This window comes from Cucurbita moschata, unplaced genomic scaffold (genome assembly GCF_002738365.1).
Source record: "Cucurbita moschata cultivar Rifu unplaced genomic scaffold, Cmos_1.0 Cmo_Scf00011, whole genome shotgun sequence".
NCBI classification, from domain to species: domain Eukaryota; kingdom Viridiplantae; phylum Streptophyta; class Magnoliopsida; order Cucurbitales; family Cucurbitaceae; genus Cucurbita; species Cucurbita moschata.
In genome coordinates this window covers 3742525-3767028 of record NW_019268527.1, presented here as the reverse complement: position 1 = coordinate 3767028, position 24504 = coordinate 3742525, and the positions used below count along the sequence as shown (strand labels likewise).

General features: G+C 35.8%; 4 protein-coding genes and 2 long non-coding RNA genes across 9 annotated transcripts; 3 read left to right on the top strand and 3 right to left on the bottom strand.

The window, feature by feature from the left end:
* Nucleotides 1–1072: 1072 nt before the first annotated feature.
* On the bottom strand, nucleotides 1073–3832 carry LOC111449530 (acyl-acyl carrier protein thioesterase ATL3, chloroplastic-like). 2 transcript variants are annotated; one of them, XM_023089457.1, is made up of 6 exons: nucleotides 3581–3832; nucleotides 3076–3176; nucleotides 1900–2009; nucleotides 1714–1809; nucleotides 1471–1615; nucleotides 1073–1369 (listed from the first exon to the last, which is right to left on the bottom strand). In XM_023089457.1, exons 1-5 carry the CDS (start codon nucleotides 3769–3771, stop codon nucleotides 1496–1498), a joined length of 618 nt encoding a protein of 205 aa, XP_022945225.1. In that variant the 5' UTR covers nucleotides 3772–3832; the 3' UTR covers nucleotides 1073–1369; nucleotides 1471–1495. The 2 variants fall into 2 exon arrangements, with proteins under 2 accessions (XP_022945225.1, XP_022945224.1); XM_023089456.1 differs by having other exon boundaries at nucleotides 1073–1615.
* Nucleotides 3833–4964: 1132 nt separating this feature from the next.
* LOC111449526 lies at nucleotides 4965–6543 on the bottom strand. Its single transcript, XM_023089452.1, has 3 exons — nucleotides 5654–6543; nucleotides 5479–5556; nucleotides 4965–5291 (listed from the first exon to the last, which is right to left on the bottom strand). Exons 1-3 carry the CDS (start codon nucleotides 6449–6451, stop codon nucleotides 5286–5288), a joined length of 882 nt encoding a protein of 293 aa, XP_022945220.1. The 5' UTR covers nucleotides 6452–6543; the 3' UTR covers nucleotides 4965–5285.
* A 4729-nt stretch (nucleotides 6544–11272) lies between these two features.
* LOC111449533 lies at nucleotides 11273–12025 on the top strand. The gene has a single exon (XM_023089461.1). It carries the CDS (start codon nucleotides 11427–11429, stop codon nucleotides 11856–11858), a length of 432 nt encoding a protein of 143 aa, XP_022945229.1. The 5' UTR covers nucleotides 11273–11426; the 3' UTR covers nucleotides 11859–12025.
* Nucleotides 12026–12936: 911 nt separating this feature from the next.
* On the top strand, nucleotides 12937–16923 carry LOC111449966. Of its 2 annotated transcripts, none has more exons than XR_002711742.1 (3): nucleotides 12937–13196; nucleotides 15885–15955; nucleotides 16592–16923. It is a non-coding gene; the product is annotated as an uncharacterized LOC111449966 (long non-coding RNA). The 2 variants fall into 2 exon arrangements; XR_002711743.1 differs by lacking the exon at nucleotides 16592–16923 and adding an exon at nucleotides 16063–16371 and having other exon boundaries at nucleotides 12942–13196.
* Nucleotides 13731–15001, top strand: LOC111449967. The gene is made up of 3 exons (XR_002711744.1): nucleotides 13731–14301; nucleotides 14397–14558; nucleotides 14721–15001. It is a non-coding gene; the product is annotated as an uncharacterized LOC111449967 (long non-coding RNA).
* A 713-nt stretch (nucleotides 16924–17636) lies between the features above and the next one.
* LOC111449965 (zinc finger protein GIS3-like) lies at nucleotides 17637–18774 on the bottom strand. Of its 2 annotated transcripts, none has more exons than XM_023090078.1 (2): nucleotides 17833–18774; nucleotides 17637–17798 (listed from the first exon to the last, which is right to left on the bottom strand). In XM_023090078.1, exon 1 carries the CDS (start codon nucleotides 18507–18509, stop codon nucleotides 17877–17879), a length of 633 nt encoding a protein of 210 aa, XP_022945846.1. In that variant the 5' UTR covers nucleotides 18510–18774; the 3' UTR covers nucleotides 17637–17798; nucleotides 17833–17876. The 2 variants fall into 2 exon arrangements, with proteins under 2 accessions (XP_022945846.1, XP_022945845.1); XM_023090077.1 differs by having other exon boundaries at nucleotides 17637–17808; nucleotides 17843–18774.
* Between the last annotated feature and the right edge of the window lie 5730 nt (nucleotides 18775–24504).

Sequence of the window (24504 nt, the reverse complement as noted above, 5' to 3'; positions counted from 1 at the left end):
CTAAATTAATTATTATCGATAAAAATAAAATAAAATTAGTGTTATTTATCGTCAGAGACATTTAATATATTATTATTATTAATTAAAATCAAAGCTTAAAATAAAAATATTAAAAAATAAATAAATACATGTGTTTTTTTTGTCTCTATATTAAGATATTAATTCAAAGTAATATTAATATTAAATAATTCCATTTATATGCAATCATAAAAGAAATCATTTATTACTAATTAAATCACTACATAACCTATTACCAAATCTCTATCCATGTATTATTGAGCAAAAAAATCATTTATTTGGTGAGAAATAATTAAACAAATATTAATATTAAATATAATTATTAAACAAATAATTTAAATAAATAAATAAGCTGATTCATTTATATAATCTGAAAAAAATAAATAATTTAGAATTTTAAATGATTGAATTTAAAAAATTTACATTAAACAAAATATTTATCACATAAAGTTTGTAATTAAAATTCATTAAGGCTGATTAAAAGTAATAAATACAAATTAATTGATATTAATTATGCTATTATCATCCCATTATCTTTTCATCCATATAAATAAATTTTTATTTTTTAAAATTGCCTTTATTTACTTAACTACCGATCATACTTGGATTAAAAAAAAATTAAATTATTTTTTAAAATCGAGGACGAATTTAAAATGTTAATTCCAAATAAATCGAATAATAAAATTGTTGGAAATAATTAATGATATTTTAGAAATTTTATATAATTATGATGCATTAATTAATAAACTTTTCAACAATTAATTTATCATAATAAATGTATAATTTAATGGAATAATCAATTTTAATAAATTCATGAATTTACTAATTTCAATAATGTCAATATTTTTTAAAAAATTTATCAAAATTTCAATAAATCTACTTAAAAAACATTATAAGTTTAAGATTAAGAGTGCAATATTTTGACGAAAGTAAAAGTTAGGGTAAAAATTTAATCGATCAATTAGTTTGGTTTAATTTATTAAAGTTGAATAATGAGACAAAGAGACGAAGATTAAGGAGCCAGGATTATACCAATACACTTCGCGACACACCCTTCAAACTGAGTAATAGATATCATTTATTCTCGTTTGCTAACTCATGAATTATACAAATATCTCATAACTATAAGAGATACACAATCTCTCGGGTGAATATGATATAACTAGAAGCTCAAATTTCAACGACACACCCCTCATCAGTGTATAAGTCGTCAAAGGATATGATTTAGAATTCAAAGGACACAAATGTTCGAACGATATAATAGTAAGGTCGTCCTCATCAAATGACATACACCTATGTGAATCAGGCTGATATTCATGTTGTGTAAAGATGCTATTTGAGTAGCAGTGGTCTGAGTACATGTGAAAGCAAGAATTCATAGCTATGCATTTAGTATATGAATCAGATATTTGCTTCATTGTATTCTCTCTGAGATAGGCAAAAGCAAAATACCTCAACGATATCGCCCCAAACTCGATCACTTCGAGTCATGATCCCGAACGAACTGAGCAAACTTGGATAGAAATTCGTGTGGGATACGCACTGGACGATAGCTTTTGTTGAGCCAAACTGCTGTACCCTTTGCCTCCAAGATTGGCTAGGGAAAGAAAACAGGACAGGAAATGGGTTATGAAGTTCTAGGCATCCAGACAAGGTAAATAAACTGATATCAAAATTAATGGTTGCATTGCTTACCTCCATGTTTGGAAGCTTGAAAATGAAATGATCGATGTAGAAGTGAGCAGCCGACATCCCCGAGATCCTTACCTTAAGAACAAATCTGTCTCCGCTCTAGTTGGATGCATCAAGGTAGCATAAGTAGTAAGATATTAAGTGAAGTATGTAATCAATCATCAGTTGTACCAACAAATTGCATCATACTTTAAGTGGTGCAAGGAACTTCAAAGACAATTCTGATAAAGCTAATGCATCGCCATCACGAGCAACTTCATCAGGACTGAGGCCTATGCTTTCCAGCAGTTCATGACGACCTGATTAAGATTTTGATTAAAAGTCTTGAAAAGCAATTATAATGTGATTTATAACATGAGATTCGAGAAATCGAGCTACAACTGATCAATGATTCAAAATCTTGGTGGTGAAAAAGTTCTTCTATCTGTTTCGTAACTCAATCTAGGTCGAGAAACACTTCAAAGTTCAGAGGCTACCACAAAATCATTTACGAGCACCCGTTCGAGTCCAATATTTTACTTCTTCGAGACTAATGCCCCCCAAAGTTTAGGCTTGTCAACAATAGTTTAGACTATCAAGAAGAGAGGGTAGTATACTTCAAATGGAGTTAACAAGACAACTTCATGTTGACTTAAGCAATAAACAGAAAAGAGTAACTTCTAGTGTTTCCAAACAGCATTCTGTCCGTCAAGTACTAAGATCGGTTGGGGAGGAGAACGAAGAATTGTTGCGTTTTGAAAACTTTGAGGGAAAACCCGAAATGGAAAGTCCAAAGAAGACAATATATGCTAGCGGTGAGTTTCAGCTATCACAAAATGGTACTAGAGCCAGACATCGGGCGATATGCCAGCAAGGAGGCTGAGCCCTGAAGGGAGGTGGACATGAGGTGGTGTGCCAGCAAGACGCTAGATCCTGAAGGGGGTGGATTGGAGGGACCCACATCGATTGGAGAAGGGAACGAGTGCCAGCAAGGATACTGGCCTCGAAGAGAGGTGGATTATGAGATCCCACATCGATTGGGGAGAAGAACAAAGCATTCTTTATAAGGGTGTGGAAACCTCTCCCTAGCAGATGCGTTTACAAAACCTTGAGCGGAAACCCGAAAGGAAAAGCCAAAAGAGGACAATATGAAATAAAATGCTTATGAGTACGTGAATCAACCATATCAATGCTCTTTTGAACAGAAATTCTGGACCCATTGGACATAAACAAACACCAACATTTGCAGTGGTGAAGGCTCCACATTTCGTTTTCAAACAATCTACAAACTTCTAGAGAAGGTAGAAACAGAAACCCCTAGTGAGGACAAATAAATTCCTAATTCATACACACATCACTTAGCATATACAAACTTCTTGATTTTACCATGTTGGCAATAACTCGCATAAACAGCATTGTTGACAACCCCAAACTGATCCAGCTCATAATCACGAACTTTGAGCTCAACATCTAGGAAGCCATCCATCCTGTAATGGCTAAGGTATTCAATCTTTTACATCTTTCAGCAAGAACTAGGCATTACATCAGGGTAATTTAAACAGAAACAACAATCGCAATGCAAAAGGAGAAACATCGAAAGAACCAATCCCTAATTGAAGAACCCGATGCAATATATATAAACAAATCAACACTCCACTCGAATTCCAAACACGAGTAAATAAATAAAACTATTATCAGTACAAAAGCCAATTCGTTCATCTAAAATCATAATCAATTAGATTTTCCTCGAGAGAGGGGACGTGGGGTCAAAATGCGCGAAGGTCCAGTAATGTGGAGCAAGCAGAAGCCATAGGAGAGAACAATATATCAAAGATCTTGACATAGAATGCTAATTGGGAAGAAGATATTAAGAATTATTTGATGAAAGTACCCTTTTCCGGCTTTGAGTTGAAATGAAGAAGAGATGGAGGTTCTCGTTACTGAGGATGATCGCAGACGTAACGATGTCGGCGACGGCCGGCTGATGGTGCAGGAAAGTGATGAAGGGAGTGCGAGTCCTGCTGTCTTGTAATGGAACGCCGGAGGCGGCGATCGGATCGGGTTAATGGAAGCCTGCAACATCGCGCAGTTTCTAGCTCTGTTGCCGATGGAGGAGTTGTGAATGGGAATCCGAAAATATCATTCCAAATTAATTTGGTATTTTAATTTGATTAATCCATTAATGTAATTTATTATAATGGCCTAGGTTCTGTCCATTTCTAGCGAGAGGGCGGGGGTTCGATACACACTCTTGATTATGATATATATTTTTTTCTATCTGTAGACGTGGATAAATACAATTTTTTAAATAATTAAAAAAAATAAAAAAACTCAACTCGAAAATAGAGGGCTAGGTTGGGTTATAAACTCTATTTGAATGGCTCCACGGTTAGGTTGGGTTATGAACTCTATTGGAGTGGGGTTAGGTTGGGTTATGAACTCTATTGGAGTGGCGTCATGATTAGGTTGGGTTATGAACTATATTTGAGTGGCTCTCGTTGGAATTTAAATTTTTGTAATATTCAACTAGTAAAAAAATTACAAAAATTCAATATTTTACTTTTTAAAATATTTTAAAATAATTATTATTAACATGAGAAAAAGAGAGGAAAAGAGATTATATGAAGTTTCTTGTTTGTCGAAGTTAATAGATTTTAATATTAAACATTGTTATTTATCCATTGGGTTATGGAGTATTAGAGCGAGCAAGGGCGTTTTGTCGTTTTAATTAGGTAGGTCAAACACTCTCACGAGATCAATAATTCATCGGTCATGGTCATGAATAGTATGCACTTAACGACCTTATACGTTATATTTGACCTAGATAATTTACCGTGCTCTGTTACGCTCATCTTGTCACTCTCGACAATATCGTTTGTTAATATCAACCCGGTAGCTCACACATTCAATCGTTTAATCTCTGGATTAAGAAAATAGGATAAAATTTTGATATCTTGGATAATTCTTTACAAATTATTAAAAAAACTTAAAAAAATTAAAAAAAAATTCCATAAAAGTGTAAATTTTGTCCACATGTAAACCAGTGTATCAAAGAAGCAAGGGCAGAACGCCACGGAGGAAGAATTCAACACCAACTGGCACCCATCTGCCAAACTCCTCCGATTAACCCAACCCGACCTGACCCACTGCGTATATTAATCGAGTCCATGGCTCCGGGAACCCAGCCCCCCCTCAGATATCAAGTTCTTCTTTAATGGAAAACATTATACAGAGATCAGAGATGAACTTAATTGGATCTTATCAGCAGCAGCTCAGAATCAACAAAGAAATTGTGCTTTCTTTTTCGACTAATCCTTATTGTTCTTTATTCAGAAGAAAGAACCAAGACTATAATGAAATGTAATTATAATTAATACACAAGAATTAGCGTTTTTCAGAGCTATGGAATTCAACATTCAATCCAAATCTCAGATTTCTACTCGAATTCACCATTTCAGATGATGGAGCTCGGTCCGTCGGTCGGTTGTCGTCTTCGTCGTCGTCGTCGTCGTCGTCCATGGATTAGTTTAGCAAAGCATCGCGAGTTTCTGGCCGGAGGTTTAGATTCTTAGGATTCCGTCGATTAGGTTTCGGTACTACCTCTGCAGATTCAATTAGCAGGAATATGAGCGGAAATTTTCGGAAATTGAAACGATATTCGAACGAAACTAGATCGAATATTGAGAGGATTGTTCTTAATTTGAGAAATGGAAGATTGATTTGATCGGATTTGTAATCCGTACATTTAAACCTAAAGAAAAATTAAGGCGGCCGCTGGCCGGAAAATACCTTTTCGATTTTCTGGATTTCCGGTACGTCGTAGAGATCGGCGGTTATCTCCGTCAACCATGCTCCGGGGAAGAGCGTCTGCAATGGAGAATGACAGAGTTGAAAACTCGAGTTCGAAGAAGATGAAAAGGTTACGATGAAAAAGGAGGGGGAGAAGAAGGAAGAAGAACCCTACATCGATTTGATTTTGAACATTTCTGGGCCTCTTTTTGGGCCTTCGCGGCGGCCTGCGTTCCACCATAGCCATGAAATCCTCCTCGATCTCCTTTTTGGAAAGCGATACCGAGAATTTCTCCCTTTCTTTCTTTTCCATTACCAATCGCCGTCCAGGAGACTTCACGCCGCCGCCGCCATCACCGCTTCTCAACGGAGAGTTTCGAATCGGCCGCTTATCTAACCTCTTATTGATTTTCAAGGCCTTCTCACCGCTTCTCCCTTCTGTAACTGTATCAATCGGAGTCTTCGATGCCGTCTTCTTCACCCTCAAACTCCACGGTTTCGAATCCTTATCCGGCGCCGGCGCCGGCACCGGCGCCGCCGGAGTCTTTTTCTCCGGTTCGTCTTCGTCATCCACGACTCCATCTCTCCAGAATGCAACCTTCATCTTATCGGCGGCGGTTTTTAGATCAATCATGAGTTTCTCTCTCACCGCCGCTATACCTTCATCGCCGTCGCAATTATCGTGGATCTTGGACTTTGAAGCCCTAGGTCTCTTAGCGGAATCCTTCAACCACAGCGGCCTGTCCGTCTGAAACTTCCGACAGTTCCACCGGACGGCCGACGATCGGCGATCGGCTGGCGGAGGAACGTCGGCGTCGGCGTCGGCGCAATCGGAATCCAGTTTCGTACAGCGGAGATACTTCTGATTTCCCCACTTTAAGAAAGGGAGGGTGAAATTGTGGAGCTGCTTCGATCTCTCCAGTCCCATCGCCATGGAGTCAAGTACTGTTTGGTCGGAATCGGCGCAAACCATAACCTCGCCGACAAAGAATTGAGGGCGGAGCTCAGATCGCAAAGAGAGAAAATATGGAAAACGATTTTGGAGGGTACTTTGGTTGGTTTAGTATTTTTTTTTTTAAGACTAATTTATATATATATATATATTTTTTAATTTTTTTTTATTTACCATCCAAAATTTAGTTTATATTATAGATTTACCGGATCAAATATATTTGTTTTTAAAATTTTTAATTTTAATAATAATTCTAAAAATAACATTTTATTGTTTTATGTCTCGATTTTAAAGTTTAAAATTTAAATTTTAAAATGCACCATTAATTTAAAAAAAATCATAAATATAATATATTATAAACGGAAATGTAAAAAATAATTATACAAAATTAAAAAAAAAAACATGTTAATAAATAAATTAATACTAGAATTAAAACTCCAACTCTTATTGTAGTATATATAAATATATCAAAATACATTTTTTAGAAAAATATTTAAATTAGTATAAAAAAATTGTATTACCATTATAATTTATCTTTTTTAAATAATATATTATTTGAAAACTAAGTAGAAGGACGGACAAACACAAAATGGTCGAGCCATCCATAATAAATAGAATTGTAACGACTTAGATCCACCACTAGCAAATATTGTCTTCTTTGGACTTTTCTTTTCGGGCTTCCCTTCAAGGCTTTAAAACGCTTGTTCTCCTCCCCAACCAAAAAACGATTGTTCTCCTCCTAATCAATGTGGGACATCACAATTCGCCCCCTTTAGAGCCCAGCTTCCGCTGACACTCGTTCCTTTCTCCAATCGATGTGGGACAACCTCCAAATCCACCCCCTTTGGGCCAGCGTCCTTACTGACACATCGCCTCATGTCTACCCCCCTCCCCTTTCGGGTAATAGCAAGAAAGCTGGCACATTGTCCGGTGTCTGGCTCTGATACCATTTGTAACGACCCAGATCATGTCTACCCCCCCCCCCTTCGGGTAATAGCAAGAAAGCTAGCACATCGTCCGGTGTCTGGCTCTGATACCATTTGTAACGACTCAGATCCACTGTTAGCAGATATTCTTCTCTTTGGGCTTTCCCTTTCAAGCTTTCCCGCAAGGCTCTAAAGTGCGTCTGCTAGGGAAGGTTTCCATACCTTTAAAAGGTGTTTTGTTCTCCTCTCCAACCAATGTGGGACATCACAAGAATAATTTGAGCCAAAACTCAATTTCACCGGTAGCCCTTAATAAGGGTCATAGTGTCGACTTAGACATGAAACATGCATGCCCTGAACTCGTGGAATTCATCTTCAATCTAGTTCAAAATCATCTTTAAACCAAGTTTTTCCGTATACCTAAAGTTCTTTCTACACTCAAAATACGACAATCGACACATCGGGGCAGACTTTCTTATCCTAATTTTGACAACAACAATCAGTGATGTTTGTGGAGAAGAAATAAATTAGCTAAAGAAAATTGCAAATCGTGTTAAAAAAACGAGCACAAATGTGGGGGGAAATAAAGACTTTGAATCTTTACGAAGACAACTCGAACATAAGATCAAAGGTAAAAAAAATCAAATTGAAGTCAAACAGACAGTTAACCGAAGTCTACCAACACTTACAGAGCAAGGACGATTCTGCTATTTTAGCAGTAGACAACTTGAACCAAAGAACAAAATAGAGAAGAATGAGACTAACCAGCTCCTCGACCAATTCAAGAAACTCGAGATCCATTCGGCTATTTTAGCTACCTTACAGTTCGAACAAGAAAAACTCCATGATGGAATATAATGAAAAACTCCTCGACCAATTTTTTTTTATATATTTTATATTTATTAAATTATTTTAGTCCGTATATACATCTTAATAAATTGACATATATTTACGTCAAAGTATATATTTATTAACATATTATTAATTAAATATTATTTATACATTTATTCAGTACATAAAGATTTCTAATTAATTTTTTTTTTACCATTGAGTAAATTAAAAGAGAAACTTATTGTTGGTTACGCCGTCGTTTTAAACGAACTCTTCAATCATTATTATACACAAAATATTTATTACTGAATAAATGAAAGTTTTTCCAATTACATATGATATATGGAGTAATTAATAATCATATATTTAAACATATTTAATCATTTTTAACCTAAAAACATATATAATACTTTAAATTACCCTAGTTTAAATAGTTAAAAACAAATTAAATTGAGGTTAAATAGTAAATTTAATAAAATCAATAAAAATAACTTGTATTAAAAAAAAAATTACCCTTTACTTTGATTTTGGGCGGAGATTCACGGTTTAGATTGAGAATAAAAGAGTGAGAAATGCTTTTTTCTCGTTAGATAAATAGGGTCAGAGACAGGATTACTTCTCGTCTCCACCTAATTCTTTGCCCCGCCCTCACCTCGTTTAATATAAATATATTTTCAATCCATATTAATATATATATATATTATATTATATTATATTATATTATATTATATTATATTATATGCGTGTGTTTTGGCTCTACTAAAAAAAATATAATATTTAAATTAAAAAATATATTGTAGAATCTTTTTAATGGTTATATATATATTTATACCATTTTTTAAAAATAAAAATTATGTTGAAACTTTAAAATAAAAAAATGAAAAAAATTACTCGTATTAAACCCTTATTACAATAATTTTAGCGTCTATAAAATAAATAGAAAATTTTGTATGAATGAGAAATAAAATTAGAGGACGAGCACGGAGATTCCATCTAATAGAATATATGCTTGATTTATTATTATTATTATTATTATTTTTTGTAAAATTTTAAAATTCGTGATATATATATATATATATATATAATGTTTATATTATATTATTTATGTAAATATCTCCTTATTTAAAATATATGAACTTTTTGTAAAGTACTTTATACGTTTGACTGATTTTGGATGAGTATTGACATTTATATAAAAGAAATTCGTATTATTTTTTAGGTTTTATTTTTTAAAATCCAAATAATTATTAGTCAATCATAAAAAAGAATGGTGTGTTTTCTATTTTACTTTAATTTTTTTTCTTTTTGATAATGAAGAAGAGTGAGAAGAGAGAAAAGTATTGATGTGTAAATTAATTTTAAATGTTTTAAATTTTAATTATTTAATATAAAATATTTCATTAATTTAAATTTTTTTTTATTAAACTTAATTATTTAAATTATTTAAACAATTTCTATGTAATATTTGGGTGTTTATTATATAATTATTACAAAAAAAAAAATCTTTACCATTGGCTAAATTAATATAAATATATTTGATATTCGCATATTATCTAAAATTAAACTTAAAAAAAATTAAAAAAAATACCTTTTTATTTTAATTAATATTTTTAATTTTTTTAAAAAAAATTAAAATTTACCTTTATTTTTTTTTTATTTTAAAAAATATCTTTAAACTTTATAAAAATAAAATTAAAAAATACTCTTGTCGTTAGTACCACGGTTAAAAATAATATATGAAACGTCTATATACAATTTTAAGCTATTTTCAAAATTTCATAGATTTTTTTTAAATAGAGGTAAGAATATTTTTTAATTTTAGGTTATTTATTTATTATTTAAATTTAAATATATTAATAGTATTATAAAAAATAGAATATCGTTACTTAAATGATTCGACAATCTCGTAAAATAAGAAAATAGAAACATTTATTTCCATGTCTTCCCCTACCTTATTGCCTACTTTGATTTCATGTTTTTGTGAAATATATACACGAATCATTTCTGGATTATTACTCGAACCCCTTTTTTCTGGATCCATCTCACACCAATAACTCGACCCCCTACCGTTTATAAGTAGTTTTAGACAGGTTTGTTTTGAAGTAGATACCTGAATTCCAAGTATGGCTCGTAATAATCTATCTTCGGGGACATACGATGATTCTTTCGCCATTTGAGTCGTTAATTTACCTACTAAAATATCGCCCGTCTCCACCCACGATCCCAACATCACATCGTTAAATTATGCTTGAGTTATTTATTTATTTTGTAAACAAAGTACAAATTTACCAAAAATTGACGATTTGTTAACTTATAATGATATTGACCAGTCCATTCAAATCACAAAGTCTAACCCACGTATTAAAAAAATAAAAAATAAAAAAAAGTCAAAATTGTCTATTTTGACCTGTGGCTAAATAAAATTTATTTATTTAGAAATTAGTAGCCACGTAATTCCAATTATTTTATTTTAAAAAATAGAATTAAATTGGATGTTGATTTTTTAACTAAATTTGATCGGCTCCGGTGAGCGTCGAACCCGAGGAAGAGCTCCAGCTGTGCATAACAAAGGCATCGGCTGGGGAGTCAATTCAACCGAAGGAGAAGCGAGTGTTCGCTCAAATCAGTGAAAGAGGCAAACACCAAGAGCACTAGCTACGGGTCCTCGACACGGGGGCATCAAACCATATGACCGAGGCCAAGTCTGCGTTATCCGAGCTTGGAGTAAAGGCAAGTAAAAGAAGAAAAGAAAAAGGAGGATACGACTAGTTGTCAACTCCTCCCTACCCATGGTTATATACTGTAAGCCGTTGTTATTTCCCTCTTGCTTGCTTATATAACGTCTCTTTCAAATATCTCTCTTTCGAATCGTACTAACCCTCTTACCACTCTTGTCTTTAGATCTTTGTGGAGGTTTGAGACATTCCCCAGCCGTGACAAACAATGAGCGAGAACGATAAGACAAGACCGAAATGAATTTTTAAAAAAAACATGGAATAAATCATTAATCTATTACGTAGGTTTGAAATTTGAAATGGGTCCTCCAAAAGTAGGAAGCTTTACAGCATAGAGCTTTTAAAAACAATGCCCCCAACGGCTACCTTCATATTCCATTCTTAATAGCTCCAAACTCCGACCGACCACCGCCATCTTTTCCAGCTTGGCTCACATTCCTCTGTTCTTCCACCGCTCTTTAAAACCCCCATGGCTATCAACCCATTGCTATTGAAACAAGAAAAATGCAGCCCAAAAGGCAACCCATTTCCCAAAAGCTCTTTAATTTCCTCAAAGTTTCCATCTTTCTTGCTAAAATGAAAAAACCCATCTTCCCAAAGCTCCTTTTCCTCAAGAAATCGTCGCCGGCCGAGAAATTTGAGCTTCTCCAGTTCCAATTCTCGCCCTCCACCACTCCTCTGTTTCGTTGTTACAGAGGCCGCCGCCGTCGCCTCCGCCGTGGTGGTGTCTATTCGGTGCTGTTTCCTAGATGCATTGGCAGTTTTGGAGGTGAAAATGATGGAGAGGTGGGGTTTCCGGCCATTGAGGGGCGGGGTTCTGAGGCGTGGGATTGGAGTGAATTGAGCGATGAAGAGGATTCGATTGACCGGAGGGCTGAATTGTTCATTCAGAAGTTCTATGCCGATATGGAAATGGAGAGGCTTGCAGCCATTTGAATCTTGGATTCGTTTGTTTTGTTGTTTTTATTTTGTGATGTGTTCAATCCACTCAAGTTTTAGAGATGGTGGAGATTGGTTTTAAATTTTTTATGCTGTTCATTGTTTGAAGAGACTATTTGTAATAGTTCAAGCCCATAGATATTGTCTGCTTTTGTTCGTTACGTATTGGCATCAACTTTACAATTTAAAATATGTCTATTAGTGAGAGGTTTCTATACCCATTTAGGGGCTAACGTCCTTGCTGGCATATTGCCTTGTATCTGACTCTAATACTATTTGTAACCGCCCTAACAAATATTTGTTGGATGATGAAAGTCCCACGTCCGCTAATTTAGGGAATGATCATAAGTTTATAATCCAAGAATACTCTCTCTATTGGTACGAGACATTTTGGGGAAGCCCAAAGCAAAGCTATGAGAGCTTATGCTCAAAGTGGACAATATCATACCATTGTGGAGAGTCGTGTTAACTACGTCGTCAACCTCATGATTTTAAAATGTGTCTACTATGAAGAGGGTCTAGCCCTGCTTCGACCAATACCTTGCACCTTTTAGTGACTAACTCTGATACCATTTGTAACAGCCCAAGCTACGTATCATCGTTAACCTCACGATTTTAAAATGTGTCTATTATGAAGAAGGTCTAGCTCTGCTTCGACTAATATCTTGTACCTTGCACCTTTTGGTGACTGACTCTGATACCATTTGTAATAACCCAAGCTCCCTACTTCGACCATGACCGAGTTTGATACCATTTGTAACAGCCTAAACCCACTGCTAATAAATATTGTCTGTTTTGACCCGTTACGTATTATCATCGGCTTTGCTATCAAGACTACTATACCACCTAGTAACCCTAATTCGTTTAGTGTAGAATCTTCAAGTTTAGGTTAGTTGACTTTTTTTTTTTTTTTTTTTTTTTTTAATTTTTTAGTTTTTTATATATATATATTAAATTTCTAAATATTTATTTTAATTTTTTTTTTATCATAAGCCTTCAAATTTGGCTAGTGGGCTTAATAGTCTGTGAGGCCCAATACCTGTGCTGAGCCCATCTAAGTCCAATGCAGAGAAGAAAATGGGCCCACTTTTCATATTGAGACCTTTCTTTCATGGAAGAGCGAACGCAGAGCCTTCGCTCGTTGAGGAATTGGGAAATGAGAATGGAGAAATCGGAGAATTTCAGCGTTCATAATTCAGAAATAGATAGGAATTTTTGAAGATGTAGGCCGGGAATTCCTGTCAAGTTTGGCATCTGAGTTAGCGACGTTTCTGTTCGGAATTCAGTCATTTGAGCTGTTCTCAAGCATCTATCAAATTTTGATGGCATTTACAGGTTCGTGTGAGTTCTAGTCTTGTATCTCTATTGAGACGTTTAGTTTCTGATGGAATTCGTGGTCTAGAATTGAAATCCTTTAACTGGAAGCTTCTTTTTAATTTTTTTCTTTCCAATCGAGTGATTTTTGTGTATGATGTGTGTTTTTGGTTTGGAATTACGTGCACATAATGTTTAGTTGATGTAGGGCGGGATTACATCCCTGGCGGAATTATTTAGAATTGAATTTAGTTTCTTGAGTTGGCTGCATGGCTAATACCCTGTGTTTGGAGAATAACCTTTTCTTTCAAGTTATGTACATTGTTTGGTTGCTTAATAGTTAAGGAGAGAACCTGGAGTTCATGAAAAATGGAAGTTATTTAAAAAAAAATGAGGAAAAAGAATAAAGTTAGGAAACAATCTGTTAGACAAACACGACTCTCCATAATGGTATGGTATTGTCCACTTCGAGCATAAACTCTCATGGCTTTGCTTTGGGCTTCCCTAAAAGGCCTCATATCAATGGAGAGAGCATTCCTCGATTATAAACCCATGATCATTCCCTAAATTAGTCGATGTGGGACTTTCATCATTTAACACAATCGTCTAGGTTTGGAAGAAAATGATGAGAGGATAAAAGAATAAACCCAGGTGGTGTTCAATATATCGATTCAGAGCTACCAGAAACAAGAAACAAGCAATAACCTCCACCAACATGAGAGGTTCTCTTTCCTCCAAATGCTAAATCCTTGAAATTAGGAAGAAAAACATATATCTAATTGGGGGCAGACAAAATCACAAGAATGGCTTCAAGCAGTTCAAATTTGGTTCTTATATGGTGATATAGTATTAGTTCAAACCAGACTGGCTTAGCAATAAGTAACCATTAACTGGCTGTTTGTTGTAATGCAGATCACAGATTTTAAATTTGTTGATAGAATATCAGACTTTATGTGACTATAGATGTGGAAATTTTGCATATGCCGGATGGTGAAACTTATATATTGAATCATCGAATTTCGAAGTTCCTCACTGATGTGAAGCCTATCAATCGAACATGGTCGTATATTTGGATAAATAGTTTTCACTGCTGCTAGACTGAATCTTTATATTAATGACATTTCAGGTTTCCTTTTTCTAGGCCCGTTAGTATTTTTTATAAACTCCGAGTTTGCTTGGTCACTTCTCGCCTTTCAGTATATTAAATTTTTGTGACGATAGGCCAGATGAACATGTTTGCATGGAGTTGTCTTTTAGATGTATATGAGGCTGGAGTTAGGGGAGATAGGTAGATGTCTACATCTACAATATCATTTTTCTTGGTTTGATTACAGCAGGCTTGAACAAGTCATCAGTTCCTTCTTCAGATCTTCGATCTTGCAAGTATGATTATTTGTCAAGATCTTTGCAGTTTTGAGGAGGAGGAAATATATTTTCTAATGTTTGATTCTTCTTTTCAAAAAAAAAAAATTACATCCATTATTTCCATCTTGGTTGGATCGTTTCCATTTAGATTGAAAAGAATATATTCTTTTCTTTTCTCAGTTAAAATTCTCAGCATCATTTTTATTTCCCTCCGATGGATCTCTAAGACATGACAAGGAGAAGTGCAAGGATTTAAAGAAGATGGTGTCCTTGCATGTGAAAGGAAGGAAGAACAGTAGCTAGGCAGAATAGAGACTGTTGTTGAAGTAATCAGAACTGAAACAATTTGATTTTCCAGTGCAGTTTACTTGAGAACATAGTGAGGAAAAACATCAACGAAACATATATTGTTAGGAACCACGAACCTCCACAATTCTATGATATTATCCACTTTGAGCATAAATCCTCGTGACTTTACTTTTGGTTTCCCCAAAAGGCCTCGTACCAGTGGAAATAGTATTTCTTATTTATAAACCCATGATCTTCCCCTTAATTAGGCAACGCAGAACTCACTCCCAACAATCCTCAACATATATTAGTAGAAGTTGAAACCGCCCGCAGTGCCTGTAAACCTGCCTTTGACTTGGCTCTGGATCCTTGTTGAACTAGCTCTAAACTTCTAAGGACTTGGTAGCAAAGAATGTAAATGAGCAGTAGCTTGTTGGCCTTGATCACTATTGAACTTGTGTTTTCCTTGTCCTTCCAAAGAGATCTGTAAATAAGCAGGAAATGATGTCTCTACCACAGTTGTTGCTTTTCTTTTTACATTCTCATTTGCAAGAGACACTGATTTTAGTTCAATAGTTGAAACTTGTGGGTCAGTTGCTGTGCCATTGTAGCTTTACATGATTCCCTTTTTATTGACATATTATTCTCTTTTCAACAGTTCCTCTTTACTTTCTCCTCGTAATAATAACATTTGAAAAGGAAGGTTGCATTACCATATAATTGTAACGGCCCAAGTCTACTACTAGCAGATACTGTTCTCTTTGAATTTTTCCTTTTGATCTTCCTCTCAAGGCTTTTAAAACACGTCTCCTAAGAGGAGATTTCCACACCCTTATAAATAATGTTTCGTTCTCCTCCCCAATACGGGACCATCTGTTCCAAATTCTATTATGAAACCTCACCTCTTGGGTCATCTTAAAGGCCAACCAGCAATAGGGTCCACTATTTTGGGCCTCTTATCTTGCTTAAAAATTAAAGTAAAAGTACAGACATTATTGTATGATTAGATTACCTTCCAACTTATCTGTGGATTTGATCTGAACTTTATTCTCCCAGGTCTTTCATGAAGCGAAGCTTGTACTGTTTCTTGGGGTCCTTTCCAATTTCAGCTCAATCAATTTTAGCAGGTGATCACATTTTCTTCCTTTTTTTTTTATTTCAATTAAGAAGCAAACTCAACTAGATTCTAGACGACGATTATTTGATTTTAACTAACAGATTTACATTGATGAAGCTCTTGTGATTACATGTTTCTTTGAAGCTTAAACCAAGTAATGGACATTGAAGACCTAATCAAGACATAAAATCAAACCCATTTGGCCAAATATAGAAAAGAAAAGTAGAAAGAAGAGCCAATTGTGGGGTTAACTTCATTTTAGTCTACAAGTTGTTGTAATGATATTGTTGCCTTCTTTACCAAACCCATTTTTGAAGAAGCTAGACCCTAAAAATGCCTAAAAAAATGGAATTTTCACTCTGGATTGACAAGAAAATTTGAGGCCTCTATTTGGTTTTGGTTAACATATTCAATCACTCTCTCTCTTTCCCTTTTTTTTCACACCAAAACCCACCATAAACTTCAACCAATCAACCAATCTATGAGAAAAGACGTTTTTGTCGCTATGTTGACATTTTCACCGATATTAACTTAAAACGTGGATCAACATTTCAACTATACAGTGTAGAAATAAAATTTTATGACTTTTTAAAGATATATTCATCGATATCTATATTTTTACTTCTAATTGTATCTACATTTTCAGGTTGAAGATTCAAACCTCGACGCCCACGTGTTATTGAAGATTCTACACTTCTCTCTTTAGGACTAATACAACTGGTTCTTATTTTGAATATGGTTTTGATTTGATAAAGTGATTTGGTGTCCATAATTATCTTTTTGGTTTAGGGTGGCAGCCAACCTTGTAAATTAATGATTGAAGAAATGAGCTTAATTATCGGAGACACCTTGGGAACATGTCTCTCTCACTCACTTTGTTTTAGAATTTTGCTAATTGGGCCTTACAAATCACTCAATTTCATGAAGGGTTTGACTAATCAAAACTTACCTAATTTCATGCTTAATTCTTCTCGAGTATCCCTTTCTTCTACTTACATTAATGCAATCATTTATGATTCACACAAAATAAAATCAATTGGTTAGGTTATTATTGCCATTATAAGTATCCATTCGAAGTAATTTTTTTTAAGGTAGCTTCTCTTCATTTCTACCTTCTATTTCAATCTCCATCTCAGTGAAATTCTCAATTTATTGTTACAGGGATTATATACAAGAATTCCCTATGGAATAGCAAAGATCGAGTCTTCTGACTTGGTTTGATACGATATAGATATATTAATATTTATATATGAAAATAAGAACGGTACAAGAATTGGAGCAAGGACGAAAAATACAATCTTCATTTTCGACCCATTTAGCTCACAGAAGAAAAAAAAATCTCTTTTCACTCCCTCTTCCATTTCGGTTTTTGAACGAAGATTCTCGACCTACTCATTACATATTTTTGCCGAAAATTAATACCACTAAATAAAGCGATCATACACAATTTATTTACCTTATGTTTTTGGGTTATATATAGTTTTTTAATGCTTTTCAGGGGCCCACAACTTTATATATATATATATATATATATATATATATATAATTTCTGACGTGGAATCATTTTCGGTGGAAATTGTTTTTTTAGTAATAATTTATTTCGTCCTAGTCAATTGTTCAGTTATTGCACACAAAACGATAATTTAATAAATAAAAATAAAATAAAATAATCATCAGACATTTCACATCCCAGGAATGAATAAATGTATTTCAGAGACATAATAGATCTAATAATATAAAATATAAAATATAAATATAAATAAAAAATGTACATAATAATTTCCATTACGGATTTTCAAAAATTTCTAAAAAAAAAAGAGCGTACGATACAAATCACCCGATCCGATTCCGAGTTCCGGCCGATAGCGATCCGATTCCGATTCCGAGTTCCGGCCGAGACGATTTGCAGAGCTCGAAAAGGGGATTCCGATTCATGGCGCCGCCGGCGCCAATCTCAAATGCAAATCCAACCCAATTCCGTCATCAAACCCCGACCCATTTTCCCCCTTAGTAAATCTCTTCAACGACATCCCCTCACCGCCCCGCCCCTGCACTCGAGACCCCACCGTCAATGCCACCGAATTCCCAATTCCACCGCCGTACGACGACCCCATCCCCCCCACCGCCGTCGGAAACACACACCCATGTGACGAAACATGTATAGGCGGCGGCGTCCTCTGCATATAAACCCACGACGACGTTCCAGCACCACCACCGTTAGGCAGCACAAACGCCGGAGGCCGCCCGGCAGCAAGAAGATGCGGCGGAGGAGAAAACGCCGAAATCATCGGATTCCTAATATACGCAACGGCAGCACTTCGTGTAGCTTGTAATTGGGCACGTTTAAGCTGCTTCCTTTCTTTCTTGTGAGCATTCTGATGGCCGCCAAGTGCCTGCGAGTTAGCAAACTCCCGACAACAGTAAAGACACTCGTATTTCCGGTCACCGGAGGGGGTAAACACGCCGGATTCCGACGACCCAGTTGGAGTTTTGGCTGAATCATCCTCTTCCAACTCTTCTCGAACATCAAAACCAAAAAGTTTTAATTTTGTGAAGGTTGCCATTTTTGAGGTAAAAACAAGAACAAGAAGAGAAATTGAGGGGAAATTGTATGGAGAAAGGGTGGATTGAGTGGATATTTATAAGGGGGACAGGGGAATCTAAGTAAGAATTGATGAGTACAAGGAAGAGAATTGGGGGAAAAAAGAAAAGAAAAAAGAACACATGGGAGTTGGAGTTGGAAGGACAGCACTTGTCTGATGGATCGGCAGCTCTGTCTTTGTTTCTTGTCTTTTAATGACAATGTTTTCAATACCTAAATGTATTGCCCTTTTGACAATGGGATGAACTAAAAACACACACTTATTTCCATCCTTTTTCACATTTTCTTATCTTCTTCTTCTAAAAAGTTGGTCCCATTATCAAACTCAATCTCTCGAAGTATTTTTATACTCACCTGTCTGTCGTTACTTTCGTTCTTTCAAATGATAGTTGATTGAGATAAAGAGTTCTGTGATCTCACATCGATTGGATATGAGTGTGGAAACTTTTCTCTTGTAGATGCATTTTAAAATCATGAGGTTGACGACGATGTGTAATGAGCTAAAGTGGACAATATTTGCTAGGGTGGAATTGAGTTACTATAAATGATATCTCAGCTAGATATTGGGCGGTGTGCCAAAGAGGACACTGGCTCCTAAAAAGGTGGATTGTGAGATTTCATGTCGGTTAGAGAGAGGAACGAAGCATTTCTTATAAGGACGTGAGCTCCCAAAGGGATGGATTGGGAGATTCCACATCGATTGGAGAGAGGAAAGAAACATTCCTTATAAGGGTGTTGAAACCTCTGTAGTGAGAACATTGGCTCCCAGAGGGGTGGATTGTGAGATCACACATCGGTTGGAGAGAGGAACGAAGCATTCCTTATAAGGGGTTGAAACTTCTCCTTAACAGACGCGTTTTAAAACCACGAGACTGACAACAATATGTAATGAGCTAAAGTGGACAATATCTACTAGGGGTGAGCTTAGGTTATTATAAATGATATCAGAGCCAGACACTGAGCGGTGTGCCAGTAAGGACACTGGCTCCCAAAAGGATAGATTGTGAGATCCCACATCGATTCGAGAGAGGAACGAAACATTTCTTATAAGGGTGTTGAAACCTCTCTAGTGATGACACTCGCCCCCAAAGAGGTGGATTGTGAGATCCCACATCGGTTGGAGAAAGGAACAAAGCATTCCTTATAAGGGTGTTAAATCTCTCCAGTGAGGACACTCGCTCCCAAAAGGGTGGATTGTGAGATCCCACATCGGTTGGAGACAAGAACGAAACATTTCTTATAAGGGTGTTGAAACTTCTCCCTAGCAGAAGTGTTTTAAAACCGTGAGGCTGATGGAGATACGTAATGAGTTAAAGTGGACAATATCTGCTAGCGGCGGACTTGGATTGTTACAAGGACGTTCAAGAGATGTACGACCATAGAGAAGGATTTTTGTTGGGTATCAATCTTTTTGGTATGTGCATGTGTGTAACATTTTTCAAACACAACCGAATTGTTAGGATAAAATTTTTCAACTCAAACGATACTCTGATTCATAAAATTTTGGGTTGGATTGGGTCGATTAATTTAAATTAAGTGAAGCATATAGTCAATACAATACTAATACTTAGTTTAATGTCTAAAACTTTAATTAATTAATGTTCTTTCACCAACCTTCACTGTAAAAGCCAGTTGAGGAACTCGATGCATTAAAGAACTATAGTCCACTAAAGGGTGAAATAGACATCATTATTCATATATGTTTAATTATTCTTTCTAGTACACGGACTTTTAAACTCTGGTTCAGGAGTTGAGAGTGTTTGTAACGTGTAACAGTCTAAGTTCATTGCTAGTAGATATTGTCTGTTTTGGTCCGTTACGTATCGTTGTCAGCTTCACGGTTTTAAAACACGTCTATTAGGGAGAGATTTCCACACAGTTATAAGAAATGCGAGTTCCCCCTCTCCAACTGATGTGGGATCTCATAATCCGCTCATTCTTGGGTTCTAGTGTCCTTGCTGACACACCGCTCGATGTCTGGCTCTGATATCATTTGTAACAGCCCCAAACCCACTGGTAACAGATATTGTCCATTTTGGTTCGTTACATATCATCGTCAGTCTCATGATTTTAAAATGCGTCTGTTAGGAGAGGTTTTCACACCCTTATAATGAACGTTTTATTCCCCTCTCCAACTGATGTGGATCTCACATAACGCATCATGCCTTAGGTTCGAATCAGGATTTAGAATTTGAATTCAGGACCAGTTGGCTTTGATGATTCAGAATCTAGATTCAGCATCTGTTGGTCCCAGCATTCCCTTGCATCGCCTAAGACATGACCATGTTACTAATAAAGTCTATCTCCACTTACCAACAGGGCCCATTCAGTAAGCTTTGTCCCCACTCACATGCTTTCCAAGAAAATTCTTAGGAGGTCACCCAATATAAAATTACTCCAAACTAAACACGTTTAGCTCTGAACGAAACATCTTTTATAAGGGTGTGGAAACCTTTCCCTAACAGACGCGTTTTAAAGCCTTGAGGAGAAGCCCAAAGAAGACAATATCTGCTAGCAGTGGGCCTGGACCTTTTTCAGTGAAAAGATATATTTTCTCGAACACTCGAGGATATATTTCCTTGAACATAGCTAACAAGGGTTTGATATGCAACCGATACTATAGATAGCTAGATAGATACACTAGATAGCCATGTTAGGAAAAGGGTATCTAATCATACAATATCTATGCAAGAATCAAAGCATACACACAAAACAAGATCAAGTTTGGTTGATTGTTGGTACGAAGATTAAAGATTGTGTAAAGTCCAACTCCAACATGATTACAAAACTAGGGAGTGGGGGAGGGGTTGATATGGAAATAAACAAAAAGTAAGGGAAAGAAAGAAACAAATAATAGTAGTTTAAGAGTGAAATAGTGTTAAATATGTTAAGTTTGAGGGTATCTTTTCAAAGAAACATAACAAAAGATAGGGTTATATATGCAAATTCAACAAAGAACAAGGACGAGGGCCCAATTTTTTTGGGGTTTTGTGAATGAATTATTGTGTATAAGATGTTTGCGTGATTGACGTTAAGACTTATTATTAATTCTTTGCTTTAAGAGAGACAGATCTCTTCGAATCTTACTAACTACGATTGATGTTTGGAAGAGAGAGAAAGAGGAGAGAGAGAGAAAGAATTAGGTTTTGTTTTTGATTGTTCGTAAGTTCTTCCAAAGTCTTGATCATAGCTTCAAACATGACCCACTTTTGTCTCCAATTCTATGTATTTTTGTGTCAATTTTTGGCATGAAATAGAGAGAGAGAGTTATCAAATGGGTATTAATTATGTGTAAGCTTAGCTATCAACTTTGCTGTTTGGCACTTTTTATGATATACATGATATCATGGAGGGTGGGGGAAAGGGATCATGTTTGAATTATTCTTTTGCTACTTTAAACCAAAACTACTTTTCTTTATATAAATCTTCCAATGTTGAAGCTAGTAGGTAGTTGATAAGATGGTTTCATTGTCCCACTTCTTTGTTCGATGTGGGTCTCGACCTGTCTTGTTTAACTTATTTTAGTTCCATAGATTTAGGGTTTTAGGTTAGGTTCCACGTTGGTTGGAGAGGGGAAAGAGCATTTTTTGTAAGGGTGTGGAAACCTCTCCGTAGTAGATGTGTTTTAAAATCATGGGTTGACGGTGATACGTAACGGGCCAAAGCGGACAACTACTAGTAGTGGGTTTGGGCTGTTACAAATGGTATCAGAGCCAGACACTGAACGTTGTGTCAACGAAGATGTTGGGCCTCCAAGGGGGTGGATTGTTAGATATCATATCGGTTGTAGAGGGGAACAAAGCATTTCTTATAAGGGTGTGGGAACCTCTCCTTAGTAGACGCGTTTTAAAACCGTGAGGCTAACGACGATACGTAACGGGTCAAAGCAAACAGTGGGGGGCTTGGGCTATTACAAATAGTATCAGAGCCAGACACTGGTCGTTGTACCAATGAGGACGTTGGGCTCACAAGAAGTGAATGTTAGATCCCACACCAGTTGAAGATGGGAACGAAGCATTTCTTATAAGGGTGTGGAAACCTTTCCCTAGTAGACGCATTTTAAAACCGTGAGGCTAACGACGATACGTAACAAGTCAAAGCTAACAATATTTGTTAGCGGTGGGCTTGGACTGTTACAAATGGTATCAGAGCCAGACACCGGTCGTTGTGTCAGCGAAGACGCTAGACTCCCAAGGAGTAGATTGTTAGATTTCATATCAGTTGGAGATGGGAACGAAACATTCCTTATAAGGATGTGGAAACCTCTCCTTAGTAGACGCGTTTTAAAACTGTGAGACCAACAACTCTTTTTGTTAAGATAAAGGGTTGTTTCACTTCTAATCATCGTGTAAGACTATCTCCGAGTATTGTATAGATCATAACATTGTTTTATCCCAAAAATCCCTCGTACTCTTCAAAGTTTTCGGGTTCGAGTTTAAGCAACGAAAGGAAGAGAGAGAGAGAGATTGGTGAGAGAAAATGAATATTTAATAGATGATTCCACAACAATAAGCAACATAGTTTAATTTGGAGGTGGGATATGATGTTAGAAAAAGAAAACCCATAATTAATTAAAGATTGCAAGTGTCAAAAGATATGTAATTAATTAAGTTTAGCTATGAAATTAACACTAAACAAAAGGGTTAATGATTCCAAGTTGAGCGCTAAAATTTTCCCATTCATTTAGGTTTGGCATGTGAGGAAGCATCCAATTTGACAAATTTTAGGTACATGGAATCCACGAACTCAGCTTGTTCTTACATTTCATGTCTCGTGTTTTGTCTTCACCTTGTCACTTCTAGTTAAGTGGGTGCTGACCGTCATCCAACGAATCATACTCGTTTCTTTCTAGGTTAAACCCTAAATCCAGCCTTTATAATTTGATAAATTCTCATAAACAGTCCCTACGATTTTCAAAATGAGACCTTTTTGACGTTTGTTAACGTGTCGATAAAAAACGAGACTATTATATAACTTAACGTAAAATTTAAGTTAATGGGTTTCCACCGATCAAATTAATGCACTAAAAAATAATTAACGTTTTCTTAAAAGCTTAATCATGTTGATTAAGATGCCAATATGATCATACAAGATTGCCCAAATCACAAGTATGACCCACCATGTTGTGCTTATCAATCAAATTTACCAAATCAATAATTTAAAATTAAAAAAGACTAATCCTTTCTTAATCAAAATTAAAACCCCATTAACTTTCTAATCATCTTTAGTTTGTTTCCTTTTTAAAACCCATTAGTTTTGGAAGTGTCTAAATTAAAAAGGAACCCATTATCCAAACAATGTGGGTGACTCATTTTAACCCCTCCATGCTTGCCACGTCACTTTTTTTTGTAACCTCCCGGATCGACCGCCAGTAGATATTATCCTCTTTGGGCTTTCCATTTCGGGTTTCCCCTCAAGGCTTTAAAATGCGTCTACTAGGAGAAGGCTTCCACACCCTTATAAATGGTGTTTTGTTCTCCTCCCCAACCATGTCCCAGATCCACCGCTAGCAGACATTGATGTCCCACGTTGGTGGGGGAGGAGAACAAAACATCATTTATAAGGGTGTGGAAACCTTCCCCTAGTAGAAGCGTTTTAAAGCCTTGAGGGGAAACCCGAAAAAGAAAGCCCAAAGAGGACAATATCTGCTAACGGTAGATCTAGGTGGGTCGTTACATTTTTTTCTAATTATTTTTTTATAATAACCGTCCAATTTAAACCCTAATTCTTATACGTATGCAGGACCCATTATCTGGAATCGAGGGGTTTAAATTTATTCAAAACGAACCTCCCAGAAGGTAATTTTAAAGTGGCTGATTTTTACTCTTTTGCCATCAGTTTACTTTTCTAGCTAAATTGTCTGTACCGGGGATAAGAATTGGCTAACTCTGTGCCAGCAACTGCAGTAATACAAAGGAGGTAAGCGTTCAATTAGAACGCCCCATATTTCATGGCAC

Bases quoted from the DNA above. Each gene is read 5' to 3' on its own strand.
- LOC111449526 (XM_023089452.1), bottom strand. From the start codon at position 6,451: ATGGTTTGCGCCGATTCCGACCAAACAGTACTTGACTCCATGGCGATG. The intron at 5,557-5,653 runs GTAGGGTTCTTC...TCTCCATTGCAG, and splicing joins ATGTTCAAAATCAAATCGAT to ACGCTCTTCCCCGGAGCATG.
- LOC111449965 (XM_023090078.1), bottom strand. From the start codon at position 18,509: ATGGCAACCTTCACAAAATTAAAACTTTTTGGTTTTGATGTTCGAGAA.
- LOC111449533 (XM_023089461.1), top strand. From the start codon at position 11,427: ATGCAGCCCAAAAGGCAACCCATTTCCCAAAAGCTCTTTAATTTCCTC.
- LOC111449530 (XM_023089456.1), bottom strand. From the start codon at position 3,771: ATGTTGCAGGCTTCCATTAACCCGATCCGATCGCCGCCTCCGGCGTTC. The intron at 3,177-3,580 runs GTACTTTCATCA...TAGCCATTACAG, and splicing joins CAACTCAAAGCCGGAAAAGG to GATGGATGGCTTCCTAGATG. The intron at 1,616-1,713 runs GTAAGCAATGCA...TTCTTTCCCTAG, and splicing joins TCAAGCTTCCAAACATGGAG to CCAATCTTGGAGGCAAAGGG.